Raw genomic sequence first — 20824 nt, 5'->3', positions numbered from 1 at the left:
TGCAAACTACAATAATATACCACTTAACAGCCACTGGATTGGCAAAATTAAGAAGTCTGAAATTAAGAAGTATTAGAAATGCTGTGAAACTAAGGTAATTCATATAGTGCTGGTAGGGATATGATTGGTACAGCCACTGCAGAATGTAACTTGGCATTATCTTATAAAGATGAAGATATCCATATCACATGACCAAGCAAATCACTCCTAGATAAAGAATGTTCATAGCAGCATTGTTTGCAATAGCAGAAACAAAAACAAACCCCAAACATCCATCAACAGAAGAATGGATAAATTATGGTCTATTCATAATATAGCAATAAAAATGAATGACTTTCAAAAAACACTAAGCTGAAAAAGGCAAGTCACAGAAGTAAACGTACTTTATACCATTTATATAAAATTCAAAAACATACAAAACTTAACATTTCGTTTAAGGATACATACGTATGTTGTAAAACTATAATAACAAGCAAGAGAATGACAAACACAAAATACAGAACAATAATTATTTGAGAAGGAGAGGGCACTTTTAAAATGCCAGTAATATTCATTTCCTAAGCTGGCCAATGGGTACATGGCAGGTATTTATTATTCTTTATACCTTATATATACACGTTTGTGTACTTTTGTAGGCATGAAATACTTCATTAAAAATAAAGACTGAAAAATACGAAAGACTTTAAAAATGAAGACTACTATTTATGTATAACAATAACATTAGTGTAAAAAAGTATACAAAGAAAATGTTCAATTCTTTATTTCTTTCAGTGCCCTGTACAATCAGTATTAATCTAAAAGGGCCATAATCCTACTATGAAAAAAAAATAACAGGCAGTGTCTTTAACTGCTTTGACACAAAATCTGAACGTCTGGTACTCGAAGTTATACAAGAGCAAATATGTTAGCCACTCATGTCTGATTCTTCAACTTTCATCTGTACTTAGATTTTTCTTTATCTTTGGATTTCTTGGGACTCCTGCTTCGTTCTCTCTTTTTACTCCTTTCTCTTTCATAGGGATCTGTCTGGTATTTGGATTTGTGACTATTACTATAGTGGCCATCCCTTTCTCGAGATCGGCTACGACTTCGGTTTTGAGGTCGGTCTCTCTTTTCACTCTTTTGCTTCTCCCAACAACTTTCTTCTTCTTCATAGTGACCAAAGCCCATTTCCCTGTAGATATCCTGTCAAAGGAATAAAGAGAGAGGTATAAGTGAATCAGTAAAATAATCATTTTGTACACACTATCAACAAAACTTAGACAGGTCCTCCATTAGCAAGCAGTTTTAACAGCTCAAATTTGAACGCTACCACTAAAGCCAAGAATCTTGTAAGTTAAAAAGCAAAAATAATCCAGAAAAAGATTTAACCATTTTCTCATCGATCTCATTATTCTGTACTTACTATTTCAGCTGAACTGAAAGATCAGATCCAAAAACAAGGAACTGAAATAGCCCAATTGAAATAAGAAGTCTTTAGGGTGAAATTGCAATACCAAGAATTCTGGTTATGTGCGGTCACATTTCCACCTCCCCCCCTCCACTCCCCAGAAATGTGGTTCCATCGCTGATCTACAATGAAACTACTAAAATCCCCATAAGAATCCTATAAAGAAGACATCATTTAAATAACATAGCCAGAAGACGTTTTAGACAGGTCAGTCAGCCTAAAGAGGAGAGGAAACAGATTCTGAATACTTGGGTCTGAGCAATTATTATTATTTTTTTTTAATTTATTTATTTATTTTTGGCTGTGTTGGGTCTTCGTTTCTGTGCGAGGGCTTTCTCCAGTTGTGGCGAGTGGGGGCCACTCTTCATTGCGGTGCGCGGGCCTCTCACTATCGCGGCCTCTCCTGTTGCGGAGCACGGGCTCCAGACGCGCAGCTGAGCAATTACTTTTCAAGTATTTTTTTGTAACAGCTCCTCTCTAAATCTCTAAATAAATTTTCTGGTTTAGATTAAGCTGATAAATGTTTTTATTAAAATCATTATTGACATATTTCTTTAAAATGAGTTAACAAACACTGAAATAATTCATTGCCCCAAAGACAACAAAGTGGGTACATTTAGTTCTATTCTCAGTAACTAAGGAGCAGTAGTAACGCTTCCATACAAAAAAGGGCTAGTTACAACACAACAATTCTATCTCTGCTCATGTCTTATCCCTGATTAAAATGAGTACCTCCACAAGTGGCTGAAATCTAAAGACACCAGAGCCAATGCTCTTTCGAGAATAGTTCATAAAATTCAACTTTCTTAAAAGATTTCTCAACAGAAAGGCAAAATTCTAAGGACTGAACTCCCAAGTGCCCAACTCTATCACCTTAGACATTATTATAGTAGATGTAAATATCAAGGTTTAAAATCCAAGTGATGAATACCCACGGTGAAGGACTGGGTTTTAAGCAAATGATTCGCAATTACTCCACATACTCTCTAGATACTGTACATTACGCCTGGCACAGAGATTGCAGTATGTGAAAACAGACCTAACAGGATTGTTATGTTCCACAGTGTTTGCGGAACACCTCACTATAAACTGACTCATCATTTCCCACACAAGACCAATAGTTCTTGTCATTCTGTAAGAGTCCTGGAGGTAGAAAATGAGTAGGTATTTCAGCTTAATCTTTTATCAACTATTTTTGAGCAAAATGTGACATCCTTAGATAAAAGAATTTTTTGTGCTTCCTGTAACATACACAAAATGTAAATATCTATGTACTATTCTGACTGTACACCTAGTACTTATTTCTGTACTAGTTGAGGCAATAAACTTTTTAAATGGAGAGACTGTTTTAGCTGATGTATAATCCTATAAAGTCTTCAGCACATTATTATACAAACAGGCACTTAAATGCTTTGAGTGTTTAAAATAAGAGAGAGAGAGAAAAGATTACGCAGTATTTAATTCTTTGAAAAAACTGAGTAAGCTGAAAATCTGAAATGGACTGAAACCTTAAAAACCTCTCCTACTTGGCACAGTTTTCAAAGCTACGCAAGCTTTGAAGTCGGGCAGCTCTAGGTTCACATGGTCTTTGCCATTTAGGAGATGTGTCAAACAAGAAATGCTCTTGAGGTTAGAGTCATCAGGGAAGGTTTCACAGAGAAGTTATAACGGACTTGAGATGAGCCTCAAAGGATGAGTGGCTTAGGGCTTGGAATGGCTTCAAGAAGGCTGATGCAAGGAGTGTAAGTGAAAACTGAAAAGCAAGGAAGAATGAGTACTGTACGTACGAAGGAGAAAAGTTTAGGCAGCTGGATGAAGCCATATTAGAACAGATCTAAGTACGTGCTTGCACAGTGCTAGGTGCTTTTGGAGCAGAGTATTATCCTCCTTCCAGACATAAGGAAACTGAGACTCAGGAGACCCCCATAGGTTGGAGATAATTATTTGATTGATCAGTAACTCTACATATAAAATTGAAAAGGGGGTGGTATAGAGTAATGAAAAAAATAATACCACATCCAACTGAATTAAAATAAATGTTAAACTTCCAGTCCTCCCACTAAACTATAAGGCCCATGGGCTTGTGGGGTCAGGATCTTCATATCCAAGGTAAGGGAAATGAATCACATGAGCTCTAAGTCCTTTCCAGTATGGACTTTTAAAAATTCTATTTGTTCTACACATTTAAGACATAAGACAAGATGATTAAACAAACAAGCAGTTGAAAAAAAGAAAAAGAACACCATAAAATGGCCAATTTAAGGAACTCAACATAACAAGCCAATAATTTCATGTTTAGTAGTCAAAAAATTTAAAAATCAACCAAAAACTGTCCTTGCTGAGGTCTCTGGGAGTAAATCAGAGGTTTAGTTACATCTAAATCACTAAAATAATATTAAATGATTGAAATGACAACAAAAACAGAGTCCCAAATTATAAGAATACTGAACACCTACGAAAACCACAGAGGAGGACAGGCAAGTAGCCTGAGGACTTCTCAGCCAGGCAGCCCACGGCTGAGTACTCATTTCCTGTAACCCCAGTAAAACTCAAACCTCAAGAACACAGTAACCATCTCTGGAATTAAGACATGTGGTGGAAAAATTAAACAGAGATGTCGAATTGAACAGTAAGGCTGTCATTCAATAAAAAACAAAGCACTTGAAGAAGTAAGTTAAAACATTCTTAGGAAACTAAGCTCACCAAGCAAAACACCACCAAACAGGAAAATTTGAGCTATACCTGAAAATTACCTAGCACTGAAAATTCCCTTTAACGATTACATTTTTGAGATTAAAATCAAAAGGATAAAAAGCAGAATAACAGAAAAAAACCGGGCCCACTGAAATCTTAAAAATGGATGCTATTTTATTAGAAAGAAGAGAAAATTAGTACAGCTATATTATTAAATCAAAGTACAAAATCAGAAACAATTGCTTTAATACACTTCGAAGGGAGAGAGAAAGTTAGAATATTATTGCAGAAAGAGAAAGACATCTGCTACTGCTACTGTAAAGTTTTAAGTAATCAAACAGCAAGATAAAAGATTCACAAAAAGGCAGGCGTGCAAGGGTGGGAACCACAGACTTAAAATGCAGCCAGTCTTTGGAATTTTTTAAGACGTCTGATCATCTCAAAGACACCAATGTGTGTTTCGGGCCCAAACTCATCGAGGAATCCACATACAAGTGCAGGCTGAGGAGCTGTAGCTAACTGGGGGGATTAAGGGGTTTTAGTGGGAAACCTGCTAAATAGTCACAGAAGTGTGGTACAGCCACCATTAAAAAAGATGTTGGGGTGATCTTCGGCTAAATTAATAGAGTATAAAAACTAAGAGGGAGATGTTCCTATTGGATGACACTGGAATATTATACTATGAGACAAATTATATTAGAATTAACAACTGGAGTTAGGAAGGAAAACTGCTGACAGGAATATATTCCAGGTAAGAAGATTTAGAAAAGAAACTGACAGAAATATATTCCAAGTAAGAGGAACAGCAGTAAGGGTACAAGTCCAAATTTAAATTGTGGTTCCATTACTTATTAGCTGTGTAAAACCACTGGCAAGTGGCTGAACCTCTTTATTCTTTACTTTCTTTGCTGTGAATGGAGACAATAGTATCCATCTCGCATTATAAGGACACCAGAGATGTTACTATTACTGATTCATGTGAGGATTACTTGAAGGATTGACAAGGATGTAACTTAAAAACCGAGGGCAGGGCATAAATGATGGGACTCTTTAAGTAGTAAAAGGGCTATGGAAGAAGAGAGATTAGATCTCTGCTGGATCTCTGCAAGGAGTAGGAAGATCGGCTGTCTAGAAAACAGGGTGCTAAGAATATATATAAAACATGCATTTGCTGAAAATTTTTAAAATGAAGAATAAATCATAAAACACATAAAACGGTTACCTTTGGGGAAAGAAGAAAAGGGGGAAAGGACAAGGATGGAAGCTAGGTTTTCTATATGTACCATTTTGTAGATTTTACTTTGGAATACAATTAATTTTTAAAATTACGAAACAAAAGAAAAAATTTTAAGCTATCCTTAAACATCAAAAAGAACAAGTTAATTGAAATATGGATCCAGTTAATGGCCTTACCAGAGAGAAATTATTCCAAGTGATTTAAAACACAATTTGACTGTAAAAATAATAGTAAGAGCTAGTGTAGAAAATGTGCACACACATTTTTTTTTTTTCACTTAATCTTAACATGCCTGGACAATAAATATTATCTCGATTTCACAGAGGAGGAAACTGTGGCTCAAGAAAGTTAAATAATTTGATGAGGTCACATCAATGATTAGCAATGTAGAAATCTAAACCTAGCTTTTCTGACAGCAAATCCTTTACTTTGCCAGTCACACTACATCTCTCCATCTCAGTGTCTTTGCTTAACATTCTCACCGTCTTGAGTCCCCTCTGCCAACTGAAAGCCTCCTCGTCTACCAGGGCCCAGGTTCAAATGTCCTTACGTGGCAAAAACCATAGTAAGGGAATATAACGTAATCTGCTTTTCATTTAACTGAGAGCCAAAATGCAGGCTGGAAATGATTTCTTCTCTTTATAATTAATTTTCTTTGGGGAATTTTTATTATCATTGCCTTAGAAAATGTATTGTTCAGGAAAGCTCTGGGGATGATCAAGCTAATTATTAGTGCTGCTTTTATTTCATATATACCATATGGAAGGGCATAAACGTTTTTCAGGTCCTAAAACCTCAAGAGCTGTAAGTGCTGTACGTAACACTTGATGATAAATTAACACGATCCATTAGAAGAACTTTTTTACCATAACCACACTTGTTTTTGATGGGAATAAGTGAGTGTCCACAGGTATGAAAATCACTCTTGTTTCACAATGTGGAACTATATGATATATTAAGTTATTTCAAAAACAATCTTTTATAATCTGTTATATATATTCTTGAAAATTACAGTCCATTGCCCTAGTGAAGCCATTCTACATCTTAAGAGTTAGAAACACATCCATCCCTGATCAGGACTATACCCTTATCTCCTAAATTAAGATGTAATTTACAAAGGGATGAAATATTTATTTCTCTATGGCTAAGTCTGAACATCAGTCAGTACCTGATTTGTATTTTTGACTGGCATATAGTCCTCATCTTCTTTTTCTTCAGAGCAGTGGCGGGTTTTCTTCTTGTGTTTTTTACTTGTGTGTGAGTAACTTGACTTTGAGTCTTCTGCCTGCTCATCTAGTATAAGATCATATTTTGCACTGCAGCAGCCAGTTAAGGACAAACGTGAGAACTGACACCGGTAATACATCAAAACATAAGAATCTGGTAAACAAAGGAGGCCATGAGGTTAAAGATAACTTTTTAAAGCAAGAAGCATCTCAGAAGCATAGAGTATATTTCTAAAACAAAACTAATTCACATTTTACTTCATTAGAGAGTCAGGAAAAATGGAAAGAACACTTGTCTTAAATAAACGGTTATAAATTGGTAAGTGGGCCAAAAATATAGAGAGTAAAAAAAAAAAAATGAAAACTATAAGTAGCATAAAAAATAAGGAAGCATATTTGTCAATAATGAAAAACTTAAACTTAGAAAATGAGGCACATTTTTAACTAGAAAAAATTAAGACATTATAAACCCCAATGCCAGAGAAGCTGTACAGATGAAAAAGACACTCATGTGACTCTTCTTTTGAGTGTAAATTAGTTCAGTCTTATAGGAGGAAATTTAGCAATGCATATCAATAGTTATCATGTTTAAATTCAAATAAGAATTTATAAAAAATAAAATAACAGTAAGTTAAATGAACACAAGCACAGCTGTCCCTCATTATCCACAGGGGATTTGCTCCAGGATCCCCTGAGGATACCAAAAGCTGCAGATGCTCAAGTCCTTTATATAAATGGCATGGTGTTTGCATATAACCTACACACATCCTCCTTCATACTTCAAATCATCTCATTACTTAAAAACTTAACACAATGTAAATGCTATGTAAACAGCTGTAAATACAACATAAATGCTAGTAAATAGCTGCCTGCACGGCAAATTGAAGTTTTGCTTTTTGGAACTTTCTGGAATATTTTTCCTGAATATTTTCCATCTACATGGATGCGGAACCTGCAGATACAGAGGGCCTATTGTATACATAACAGGATTATTTTTTTTTAGGATTATTTTTAATAACAGAAACTAAGAACAATAAACAGCCTAGTAATAAAGATATACTTAAATACATCAGGGTATTTCAACTGATATATTACTGTAAATGAAGTTATTAACAATGACAAATGAATGCTATTAAATAACCTGGAATGGTGTTTATAAAAAATTAAAAGTGGAAAAAGCTTGAAGCAAAAACTGTATATACCACACAGTGATTATAACTCTATAAAGCTTTATAAAAGATCAAGGCTTGAGAGGAACAAGGAGAAATAAAAAGTATCATTTGCCTAGGTGGTAGAACTATGAGCGAATCATTTTTAAATTACACATAAATGTTATAAAAATTGTAATAATATATGTTTCAATTCAGAAATAAGTGTTTAATATACTATGTCTTAGAATAAGAGAAAATGTAAGACTATTAGACCCTCTTCTAAAAATAATCTTAAACTCTAAAACAGATTCTGAGGAAGGCTGACAAGGACTAGAATAGTGGTTTTCAAAAGAAAGACTAGGAGGAAGCCCAGAACACACAGCTATTTTAGTGGCGTGTGGGACTAGAGTAACAGTAGACACACTTCCCTCAGGACTAGGGTTTCACATGCCACAGCTCTACGCTTCCTCAGCGATGTCTCATGCAGTAGGAAAACGCTGCAACTTCTGGCTCTTCACAAGACGGCTAAGGACAGCTAATCAGCCTGTACCATCCTATTATTACTCCACTATCTCCAACTTCTTTTCTCCTTTATACCATGTTGCAGTGTTTCCACAGTACCTTCTGGATGGTCTCCTTCTCCAGATACAAATTCAACAGTCCTTGCCTATGATTTCACCTCAGTGTTTGCTCTACACATGCTGCTCCCTGGCCAAAGTGCTTCAGAGTGGGCTTCCCTGGTGGCGCAGTGGTTAAGAATCCGCCTGCCAATGCACGGGACACGGATTCGAGCCCTGGTCTGGGAAGATCCCACATGCCACGGACCAATTGGGCCCGTGTGCCACAACTACTGAGCCTGCACTCTAGAGCCCGTGAGGCACAACTACTGAGACCGTGTGCCACAACTACTGAAGCCCGCGCGCCTAGAGCCCGTGCTCCACAACAAGAGAAGCCACCGCGATGAGAAGCCCGTGCACTGCAACGAAGAGTAGCCCCCGCTCGCTGCAACTAGAGAAAGCCCGCACGCAGCAACGAAGACCCAATGCAGCCAAAAATAAATAAATAAATAAATAAATAAATATTTAAAATAATAATAAACTATTTTTAAAAAGTGCTTCGGAGCTTCAGAGTGTTTCAAACTACTGATCATAATCCATCAATGGGGTGTAAAATCCAGTTAGTAGGTCACCAAAAGCCAGCATTTTAAAATAACATAGACTAGAAAATAGAGTACATGGCATCTAATGAAAATATTATTTTATAACACTGTTGTTTCAATTATGTGTGTGTGTGTGTGAGAATGATTATACTTGGACTGTACTGAGTCAAGATGTAAACTGTATTTAATGGATCACAGATAAAGAAAATATTGATAATATCCCACCTCAGCCCTCCTCTCCCCCCATATTCAAGCTGTAGCTTTAATGTCACTACTTATAGTATTACTTGAGGATCCTCTGACCCCTTACCTCTATTATGAGTCCCATATCCCACAAATGCACTTCTCTGCAACACTCTAGACATATTTAATTAATGGTGATTATTTAATGTCTGTTCTTAATGTCTTTCAGGTCCAGGGGCTACATTTCATTGCGAAACTTCACTGGGCATGTAACAGATGCCAAATAATATCGGCTGATTACTTGTAATACCACCAAGACACTTGCGGTATCTCTTCCTTCCTTGCTCATCCACTATCTTCTACTCACCACTACAATCAAGACTTTTAGAAGATGTCAAATCTCTCCAAAATCCTACTTTGTGATCTCCCTGTCCTCTTTTCCCCAATTACTTCCCTGAGGTCTAGTGCAGCCAAGTTAAACTTCTCTCTTCTACTTCTATTTTTGAATCTTATTAATAGTTTAACAGCACCTTCTCTCTCATGACCTATAAAGTACATCCCATGTCTTTCTAATTGACTTATCTGTACTTAGATTATCATCAGAATCCCCTTTCTTCACCATGGTAATAATGTATGTGAACATATATATATATGTGCTACATATGAAGACATATGTTCTGTCCCTCTATAATTGTACCTATAATTTGTAGATTACAAATGACTTGCTAAAATGAAACCTATCAATTACCAGGAATGTAAAGATCATCCTACTGGGTCAGATTCATGAATTCCTTTCTCTTGTTCAGTATGCTGTTTGTGAATAATGAATAGTGGTTTGCACCAGGACATGCCTGTCTTCTCCATCAACTTCAAAAGGTTAAAAGCAGCACTGTTCAATACTAGCCATGGGTAGTGGTTTAAATTTAAATTAATTAAAATTAAACAAGTTTTAAAATCCAGTTCCTCAGTCCATTTCACACGCTCGATAACCACATGTGGTTAGCAGCCATACTGGACAGTGGAGACACAGCACATTTCTATCACTGCAGGAAGTCCCCTTAGACAGCACTGGCCTACAGACTGATTCTCAAACACACCGAGTTCCTTTCTTAACTCTCAGTAATCTATCATCTTGAATTTAAAACACTTTAATACTAGGTATCCTTCCTTTTCAGCCTGAACACCCGCTATGCGGGGAAGATGCCTCCTTCTACTTTATACTCCGCAGCTGACCTTCCTTTCATTTGTCCTACACACTTAGCTTCTTCCAGTTGCAGTTTCTAGTGGTTGGCCTCAATTTAATTTCAAAGATTTGGTGAATAAATCTCAAGTGTATTCCATCCACACCTTTTATGATTCTAAGATTTCAATCATACCCCCTCTAATGCCCATGTTTTCAGACCAATCTTAGTTTACTGTTTGGTTTGTCTGTATGTGAAAGCCTCTTTTCATGCTGATTATGTCAGTATACTCCAGACTTTATCCAACTCTAACACCTTACAATGCTTTGTGCATTAGACAGCCAATACAATAAAAAATATTTAACAGGTCAACCTGATATTCATCTTTCCTGATGAATACTTGGAAAAAAAATGTCTATATAGTATGGGTAAACAGAATCCCTAAAACACCAACAGAAACTAGGAAACAAGAAACTACTTACGAGAAAGAATCACAAAAGAAATAACCTTTGCCATGTATGGAGTGATAGATTTATAATGAGAATATCAATGAACAAACTAAAATGACATAATATGAAAAGTATGTTTCATTGCTTCTTATTTGTCTCAGCCTAAAACTTGAAAGAATCTATAAACTAAAGGGTCAAGTCAATGGATTTCTTTTTAATCCTATAAAAGTCAACTTTTGTACACAATAGGAGCCCAATAAATATTTGTTGCTAGACTGACAATGTATTATGCAGAAAGAAGCAATCTAATAACGTAAAACAACAACAGGATTTTGTTATCTACATATTCACCAACTCCAAAGAAGTTAAACATATAAGAAGGGTTAACACAAAGCGTTTAGCTTAGCTATAACAAAGAAATTTCTGACTATGAGAAATTTAAAACATTAAGATTATATATAGAAAATACAACTCTTACCTGCAGATCTTCTGAGAATAAGAGATAACCTTAACCTAAGTGTAGGGAGGTAAAAGAATTAAGCTCAAAACTTCTTTCAACCTTAACTTTCTCCATACAATAGAGAATATACTGAAAAAGAAAAGTCTACTGTAAAATGGTGAAAAGAGGTAACAATAAACTAAGTGATTTCTTCACAAACCATCTGGATTCAGGAACTTGTCTTCTATAGCCTTTTTATAAGGTATCACACTCTAATCTCCAGATTGGATGGTCAATACATATTGACCAACTGGTTCTTGTGAAGGATACTCCTGTTTGGGCTTTACTTTATCTTTCAGAACCAGATTAGATGTTTTATCCTGTTCCTTTTCATATTCCTTGAAATCACTCTTGGTGTATTTCCCACCTATTTAAAAAAAGAAGAAACAGCCTAGTAAGAAAATCACCTGATTCATCAAGAACAATAATTATTTTATAAGAGGTATAATATATAAGAACTATTTTATAAGTGGCATATATATCAGGGGATAGAAAAAGGCTGAGAAGAAAACAAAAGAATCATAGTAATTCATTCTCCACCACTATTTTAACTGAAATCAGATATCCATTTTGCTAGGTAGCCAGATGCTGCCCCCTAATGACATACATGAATATTACAACACCAAACTTCCAAATCCTAAATTACGCAGTGAATACAATCACTGGAAAATAATTCAGGGTTCAAGTAGAGCCATTAAGTCTGTGAGAACATTAGGCCCAAAGGAAATTGAGGGCTTGGGACCTGTGTCTGAGATCTGAGAGGCTTATAAGCATCAAAGACAAGATGAATCTATTTGGCAATTCCAGAAGCTCTGTAAAGGAACAGAGCCAGTAGGCCAAGTTTCATATAAATGTGAAACAGACAACTGTAAGAGTTAAAATACTGGTAACTGTAACAAACAGGCACCATTTCATCACTGAAAAATATGTGCCCTGTGCCTGCCATTAGAAGTCTCACTATGTATGAAGCAGTTATGGTATATTGTCGAAGGAGCAACAGATCAAAGTGAGAAGTTTTAGATTCAAATCTTGACTCTAGTGGGAGGTCCTAGGTAGGACACTTCAATTCTCTGAAAGTCATTCTCTTCATTTAGGAACTGAAAATAATATCAACATTTCACAATGCTGTTGGAATCATTAAACAAGGCTATAAGGAAAAGTACTTAGCACTGTGAATGGTACACAAGATATGTTCAATTTTTTTAAATGTTAATCCATAATATACAGAATTATCTCAGGAACTTCCCTGGTGGCACAGTGGTTAAGAATCCACCTGCCGGGCTTCCCTGGTGGTGCAGTGGTTAAGAATCTGCCTGCCAATGCAGAGGACACGGGTTCAAGCCCTGGTCTGGGAAGTTTCCACATGCCGCAGAGCAACTAAGCCCGTGCGCCTCAACTACTGAGCCTGCGCTCTAGAGCCCGTGAGCCACAACTACTGAGCCTGCGTGCCACAGCTACTGAAGCCCGTGCACCTAGAGCCCATGCTCAACAAGAGAAGCCACTGCAATGAGAAGCCCATGCACCGCATCAAAGAGTAGCCCCCGCTCTCCGCAACTAGAGAAAAGCCCGCGCGCAACAAGATCCAATGCAGCCAAATAAATAAATAAATGTATAAAAAATAAATAAATAAAAACACTGCATCAGCAATCAAAAACCCGTAGTATTTCAGTATACACAGATTCAACCTTAAGTTTGTTACGCTACCACTAGCAGAAATTTATTTGACATATATATGCATATGTAGGATATGTCATATGTGTAGGGATAGGACCTAGTACAGAGATCTTTTCAATTTTGTACCATATGACAACTAAAACAAACAAACTTTATAAAAAAGATTTTTTTTTTTTAATTTATTTGTTTTTGGCTGCGTTGGGTCTTTGTTGATGTGCACGGACTTTCTCTAGTTGTGGCGAGCGGGGGCTACTCTTTGCTGCGGTGCGCGGGCTTCTCATCCCGGTGGCTTCTCTTTTTGCAGAGCACGGGCTCTAGGCACATGGGCTTCAGTAGTTGTGGCACACGGGCTTAGCTGCTCTGCAGCATGTGGGATCTTCCCAGACCACAGCTCAAACCCACGTCCCCTGCACTGGCAGGGAAGCCCCAGAAAATAGAATTTTTAAGAGTTTTGCATCTAGAAGAGCCAAACCACCAAATGATAATTACTTTGGAAACATGTTATGTCTGCAATGGGTAATTATAAGTGATTTATAATACAGTCAAACATAGAAAATATATTCATCATCAATTTAAAATACACCTATACATCAGATAGAGAAGGACAAATATCATATGATATCACTTATATGTGGAATCTAAAAAAATAGTACAAATGAACTTATTTACAAAATAGAAATAGAGTTACAGATGCAGAAAACAACCTTATGGTTAACAGGGGGATGGGGGAGTGAGATAAATGGGGAGATTGGGCTTGACATATACACACTACTATATACAAAATAGATAACTAATAAGGACCTACTATATAGCACAGGGAACACTACTCAATACTCTGTAATGACCTACATGGGAAAAGAATCTAAAAAAGAATAGATATATGTATATGTATAATTGAATCACTTTGCTGTGCACCTGAAACTAACACAACATTGTAAATCAATTATACTTCAGTAAAAATTAAAAAATTTAAAAAAATACAAATACACACACTCACACACACATACCCCCATCTTATATACTAGATAGCAGCTAGGTAAAATCAAATAGCAGGAGTTACATCACTGAACATTTCTAGTTAACAGCACTGTCAAAAGAGATACACACACACACACACGATGCAAAGCAGAACAGAAACAAAGGAAGATGAACCAACATACCTTTTCCTTTCCATTTAACCTTTGCAACAGACTGGCTAAAGTCCACATGTATTCTTCTGTCATCTATAAGTACATTGTCCATCTTGAAGAACGCTTTCTCACAATCTTCTTCCTGATAGTAATTATAAAAACTCAAGCATAAATCTTTATAGAAAAGATTTCTGCAGCTAGAACAAATACTGAAAATACAAAAAGTTTGTTACTAAAACTAAAATTTGAATACTTACTATGCACCAAATGCTGTTAAATGCTTTGTATCTATTATCTCAATTAACTCTGATAACAACCCTATGAGGTATTACCTATTATTACCTCCATTTTCTCAAAGAGAAAACAGAGGTTTAGAGAGGTATAGAAGTTGCTAAAGGGCACACAGTTGGCAAGGGCAAGAGCCAGGATTTGAACCGAGGCAGTCTGATTGCAGTGCACATACATATACTTAGCAACTGTGTTATACAAATCCATAATCCCTTTTACTCAAAACCCAAAACTATCCTGAAAACTGTTTTTATAAATTTGGTGTTAAAATCCATGTGACAGCAAAACCTAATGGAAGGACAAACCTTAACTTATTCTACTTAGTATGAATATTCATTTGTTTTCACAGCAGAAGTATTTCTGTGATTATGGAATGCTGACCCAGAAGTGTGCCACGTAACCCAGAGATATGTGTGTTGCGCACACACACACACACACAAACACGCAGTATTACATTTCTAAATTCTGAAAAAGTCTGAAATGGGAACAGTTACTCCCAAGGGTTTTGGATAATGGATTGTGGGCCTATGATACCAAGGTCTATGTTACATAAGAATTCTTGTCAGTAACTTCGCAAGCCCTACATCCCCATTTCTGACATCTGAAGACTAGAAATGACACATTTCAATCCAGCACTGATCAATTTTCTCCTAGGTCCCTGGAAACTTATTTTTTGGTCTGTTCACAACTCAACTAGAAACAATCCAAAGAGAAGCAGATAAAAGAACTAGTTATAATCATATTTATTTACAATGTATGTCAAGAATTAAATGGAACATAAACTCCAAGGGACAAAACTTTATTCATCTTTGAATCTACATCATTTAGACCATCATCTGGCACATGGTAGGCAATCAGTGCATGTTTGATAAATCTGACTGATGACCCTTAGGCAGGCATAATTCCATCACTGTGCCATTTCCCCAAAGAGAAAGTTCTCAGATACTTTTTTTCAGGAGGATAATATTTGCAAATACTCAATTTACTTATACCTAAACAACAGTTAAGGAATCTCTTCAAAATTTAGATTAAACACATTGTAAATCAACTACACTTCAATTAAAAATTATAAAAAACACATGGAAATGCATGCAAAGGACAAAAATATCCAAGAAAATCTTTAAGAAGAACAAAGTTGGAGGACTCACACTACCAGATATCAAGACATTATAAAGCAGTAGTAATTCACACAATTTGAGAGTGGTGCAAGGACAGACAAACAGACCAGTGCAACAGTGTGGCATCCAGAAACAGACTTTACACATGTGGACACCTGATTCATGACAAAGTTGGTACTGAAGAGCTATGCGAATGGGTCAACCTTTTTAACGAATTTTGCTGGGTCACCTGGCTATCTTATGCAAGAAAAATGAAATTTAACACGACACACATAATATACAAAAATCAAATTTCAGATCTAAATAGGAAAGATAATTTCACAACAGAGCTTCTAAAGATAGCATAGAGAATATTTTCATGACTTCTTTCAAACATCTTTAAAAATAGGCAATAAGGAAGAAAAGCTGATAAACTGAACTAAAAATTAGAAATTTCTGCTTATCAAAAGACACCATTAAGAACGGGAAAAAGGTAATCCACTGAGCAGCAGATACTTGCAACACATACAACCAAAAAAGAGTTTGTACCCAGAAAGTACAAAGAATTCTTACAAATCAATAAAAAGGCACAAACACCCAATCCCAAAGTGGCCAAGTCTTGAACAGGTATTTCATTTTTATAAAGGACGTTTAAATGGCAATAAACATATGAAAAGGGGCTCAATCAGGAAAATGCAAAATAAAACCACAATAAGATACCACTACACACCCACCAGAGTGGATAAAATTTAAAAGACAGACCATACCAAGAGTTGGTGAAGCTACAGAATAATAGGGACTCCCATACATTACTAGTGGAAGTGAAAATTAGGATAATCCCTTTGGAAAGCTGACTGGAATTATCTCCTGAAGCTACAACTACCCTATGACGCAGCAATTCCCTCTTGGATAAATACCCAACAAAAATGCATACATTTGTACACTGAAAGACATGACAGAAATGGTTTAGAGCAGCACCATTCATAGTAGCTAAAACTGGGAAAGACCCAAATGTCCATCAACAGCAGACTGGAAATCTAAATAATGTTATATATGCGCAATGAAATACCATATGGCAATGAAAATTTACATACACACAATAAAATACTATATGTCAGTGAAAATTTACATACACACATAAAATACCATATTTCCAATGAAAATTAACAAAAAAAGTTAAAAGCTACATGCAGTAACGAACAAATCTTGCAAATGTTAACACTGAGCAAAAGAAGCTAGACACCAAAACCACACATTGTGTGTACACTGATATGAAGTTTAAAATTAGACAAAATCTATATCAGAAGTAGCATCAATGGGGAAGTTTGCGGAAGGGGACACAGGTGGGGCCTCTGGGATTCCGGTAATTTTTTTTCTGCTGGCATTTTATTTCTTGACCTGGGTGGTGATTTACATCGGTGTATTAACTGTGATTAATTCATCAAGCTGTTCACTCATGAGCTGCACATTTTCGGCATGTATTTCATTCCTCAGTTTTAAAAAAATTTTGATCAGATTATCCAAAGCATAGAGAACTTGCATAACATGCAAAAAAGACTCAGCAATGGATACTTACAAAGAGGCTACCGCTCAGGAGAATTATGAAGCAGAATAACGTAGCTTAATCTAATTTTCAAGAAAAGAGAAAGGCTACAAAAGATTCACCTCAGGGACTTCCCCGGTGGCACGGTGGTTAAGAATATGCCTGCCAATGCAGGGGACACGGGTTTGATCCCTGGTCCAGGAAGATCCCACATGCCACGGAGCAACTAAGCCTGTGCGCCACAACTACTGAGCCCGTGTGCCACAACTACTGAAGCCCATGTGCCTAGAGCCTGTGCTCCGCAACAAGAGAAGCCACCGCAATGAGAAGCCCGTGCACCACAACGAAGAATAGCCCCCACTCGCCGCAATTAGAGAAAGCCCGCGCTCAGCAACTAAGACCCAACGCAGCCAAAAATAAATAAATAAAAGGTTCACTTCAAAAACTGAAATGCTGAATCATGATAAAGAATCCATAGATTCTAGAACCACTCTATGCTCTAAAGTTGACCTGAACTATGTATTCATGGCAAATGGTATACCTGCAGAAGATATTAGTCTATCTGCCATAAACAAAATGAAATTATGTTTGTAAGCAAATAAACAATATAATCTATGCTCAGTGATGGAATAACACTGTCAAGTTGACAAAAGTATTCATAGCAAACTAAAGGTAGAGATCTCCTTTCTGCTGACACCAATGTACCTTGTAAATATTATTTCTGGTACACCTGACACAGTGTCTAGGTATAATGTGTTATGTGTCTGTCTTCCTCAACCCTCCATTATTCATCTTGTACCCCTAGGCCCTACTGCAGTGCCTGAAATATAAAAGGTGTTCAACAAGTACTTTGGAATAACTATAACTTAGAATGAGCTACTATTGGACATACTTCAGTCCAAAGCTGCAAAAAGAAATAACGTAGCCTAGCAAAATGGCTAAAAACATTGGGAACAGCATCAGACATACCTAAGTTCAAATCCTAAGAGCAAATACAAGCTTTTGTATTTATTTATCAGATGAAGAAAAGTGCAAAGAAGAAATAGAATTAATACAAATGTTCCTAGTCACTGTATAAGTCACATTTAAATTTGATGGGTTTTTTTTTTAAAGAATTACACTGAATTTATGAGTATTAACAACATTTTAAATCTGAACAATTTTATAAATATGGGTGGTAGTTAATATTTGTTATATAAAATGTTAATTGAGTTATTAACTATTTCTTTGAAAATAAAACAGCAGGACAGAAGGCTATGACATTCACTAGGTACATGATTTTAAACAAGTCACAGTACCACTGTGTGTCTCAGTTTACTTACTTGGAGAAGGAGGACAGTACCTATCTCAGAGTTGTGAGGATTAAATGCAGGTCAAATAGCATAATGCTTGCTTAAAGAAAATTACTTGAGTAACATAAGCTATCATTCCTATTACAGATCTAGAAAGTACCGTCTAATCTCATACTCAAGTTTTACTTATAAGGAAGATAATGCCTAGAAAGAAGAATTCTAAATAAACTGCCAAATATCATAGAATAGTTGGTCAGTGACAGAGCTGAAATTAATATCTAGATCATAACACCCAGATTGGTTCTCTTTCTATTACTCAATTATTATATCTACCTAAATAGCACTGAAAAATTGTTTATAGAATGTGAAGAACTTTACCTAAAACTTTAAAATTTTAAAGATACATTCATGTAGGTTGAAACTGAACCTAAATTAAAGATACATACATTAACATTGATAGATGTTAAATTTATCCCCTATTTGAATATAACAAAGTTATTTTTCTTGGGTGCCTAAAGAAAGGGCAAACTAATTTTCTAATCTTAGAGACTAGAAAAAGTTCTATACATTTTCACACTTTAATACCATAGAACAAAAAAAATACAAATTTAATATATCTATATTATGACCTACTTTTTCAAATTCAATAAAAGCATAACACAGGGATTCTCCAGTCTTCCAATCCCGGATAACTTCACAACTGAAACAAAGTTTGGAAAAAAGTGACTTTAAAGAAAAAGCATTCACTCTTACTCTTCAAAAGTAAAAAACAAAATAAGCCAAAGTTAAATTCACAGAACTATATTTCTCCAAATTTCTTCAATAATAATTATTTTTTTAAAAATAGTTCACCAGTCTAGAAACTAAATTATCTAGATTCTACTATAAATGCCCTATCTAGGCCTACAATCCTAAATTCCCAAAACACTGAAGGAAGAATAGATAAAAATATTTAATTTTCCATTGGCAAAGGGAAATTACTGCTAAAAATCCTTTTAAATTGTAATTTATTTCTAGTCCAAATACAGATGAATTACAGATTATCTAATGTCACTGTAGAATAATGCACACACATTCATACATATACACATGTTTAGCAAACTTACGATTTGGGATTTTTGAATTTTAATATAAACCAAGCTCAAATGTAATCACATAAGTCTAGCTATTATACAGAACTAATCCATCTTAACCAAGTGAAAGGGCCAATAAAGTGGAATTTAAAGCACCTGGCTTAATCATTTTTCCTCATGTATCTCAAGTCTCATTTTAAACACATGAAATGAAACAGGGACATAAAACATTGTGAGAGAAAGGAAAAGTAATCACATTATAGCATATGGTTCAGCTGTTACAATATTTAAGTATACATTAAAATGTAAATATTGAACAAAGATCTAACCAAAATTATGATACAACCAAAGTAGTAGGCAGGGAGAATGAAGAGGGCAGGATAGAAATAGAGGTGAATCCTCATCTTCCTTAGCAAGAAGTTAGAATATAATGTGTCCAATTTAAAAATAAGAAGTAGCAGTATAGGAAATATTTTTATAAAGATGATATAAGTGAGTAGAGGAATAAAGTCAGGTAGTCTTTTATAGAAAGATTTTTCTTTCAATAGAAGAATAAAGAATGGCTTCATAGAAGAAAAAACATGAAATGAAAGGAAATTCTAAACTTAAAATATTTTTTAATCAATTACAAAATATTCCCCTTTCTCACAGAAACACTAGCTTCATAAACTTTTGCATTAATAATACAAGGAAAATTAACCAAAAGAAAAATTTTAGAAAACTCAGATTCAAATTAATTTTGACATAGGTTGCTGGTAATTCTAGGGAAAATTTAAATGAGATAAATATTTAAAATATTAAAGAAGAATACTACAGAACTAGACTTAAACTGTTCCATTCACTTCCTGTTTTAGAGTTGAAAATGTCTGTGCTGGGAGTGAGAGAATCACTCAATGTATAATGCATACACACACACTACAATATATACACACACATATGTCTACGCATACACATTTACATACATGTTTTTCTTCCCTACTGTCCAACAGACTCATCTGTAAAACTCACCCGTATAAAATTCACCTAGAGTTCACAGACTCATCAAAAATGTTATTAGAAAACCACCAACTAATACCTAGTTTTTCTAAATCTTTCACTAATTCTAGAGACTACCTTCTTATTGGCCCAAATCTTGAGAATATTATCTCCAGATCTTCATCTGTGGTCACTGGATTCAATTTACACACAAAGAGCACATTTTCTGGAGGTTTAATATCTGCATCAGGTAGGTCTCCCACCTAAATGATAAATAAACAAGAATATAAATCAACTCCTTTATTTAATTCGCATTCTAAACATCCCGTATTTAGCCCACAATGCTAATTCCCTGAAATATCTAAATTTACATTATAAACTACAGGCTCAGGAAAAGAAATCTTAAAGATTTCAAAATTCAAAACTCCATGCTTCCTGGCAGTAACAATATTAATAGCCAAAATATTTACCCGACCCCTACTTTGTGTGAAGACCATGTTTGGCACTTCGTATACATTACTGC

At 35.5% G+C, this 20824-nt stretch overlaps 1 protein-coding gene across 1 annotated transcript in view; it reads right to left on the bottom strand.

Moving 5' to 3' along the window:
* Positions 1–380: 380 nt before the first annotated feature.
* The window catches only part of PPIL4 (peptidylprolyl isomerase like 4), a 32717-nt gene continuing 12273 nt past the window's right edge, over positions 381–20824 (bottom strand). Inside the window, exons 8-13 of the mRNA XM_059941020.1 lie at positions 20440–20564; positions 18887–18953; positions 14064–14175; positions 11500–11596; positions 6550–6697; positions 381–1185 (exon numbers count right to left, since the gene is read on the bottom strand). Coding sequence (XP_059797003.1) covers positions 934–1185; positions 6550–6697; positions 11500–11596; positions 14064–14175; positions 18887–18953; positions 20440–20564 — 801 coding nt within the window. The 3' untranslated portion in view covers positions 381–933. The remainder of the gene's footprint in view (positions 1186–6549; positions 6698–11499; positions 11597–14063; positions 14176–18886; positions 18954–20439; positions 20565–20824) is intronic.

Source organism: Balaenoptera ricei, chromosome 12 (assembly GCF_028023285.1).
Source record: "Balaenoptera ricei isolate mBalRic1 chromosome 12, mBalRic1.hap2, whole genome shotgun sequence".
NCBI lineage: Eukaryota > Metazoa > Chordata > Mammalia > Artiodactyla > Balaenopteridae > Balaenoptera > Balaenoptera ricei.
The sequence above is the reverse complement of the archived record's forward strand: the minus strand, read 5'-3'. Positions and strand labels throughout refer to the sequence as shown.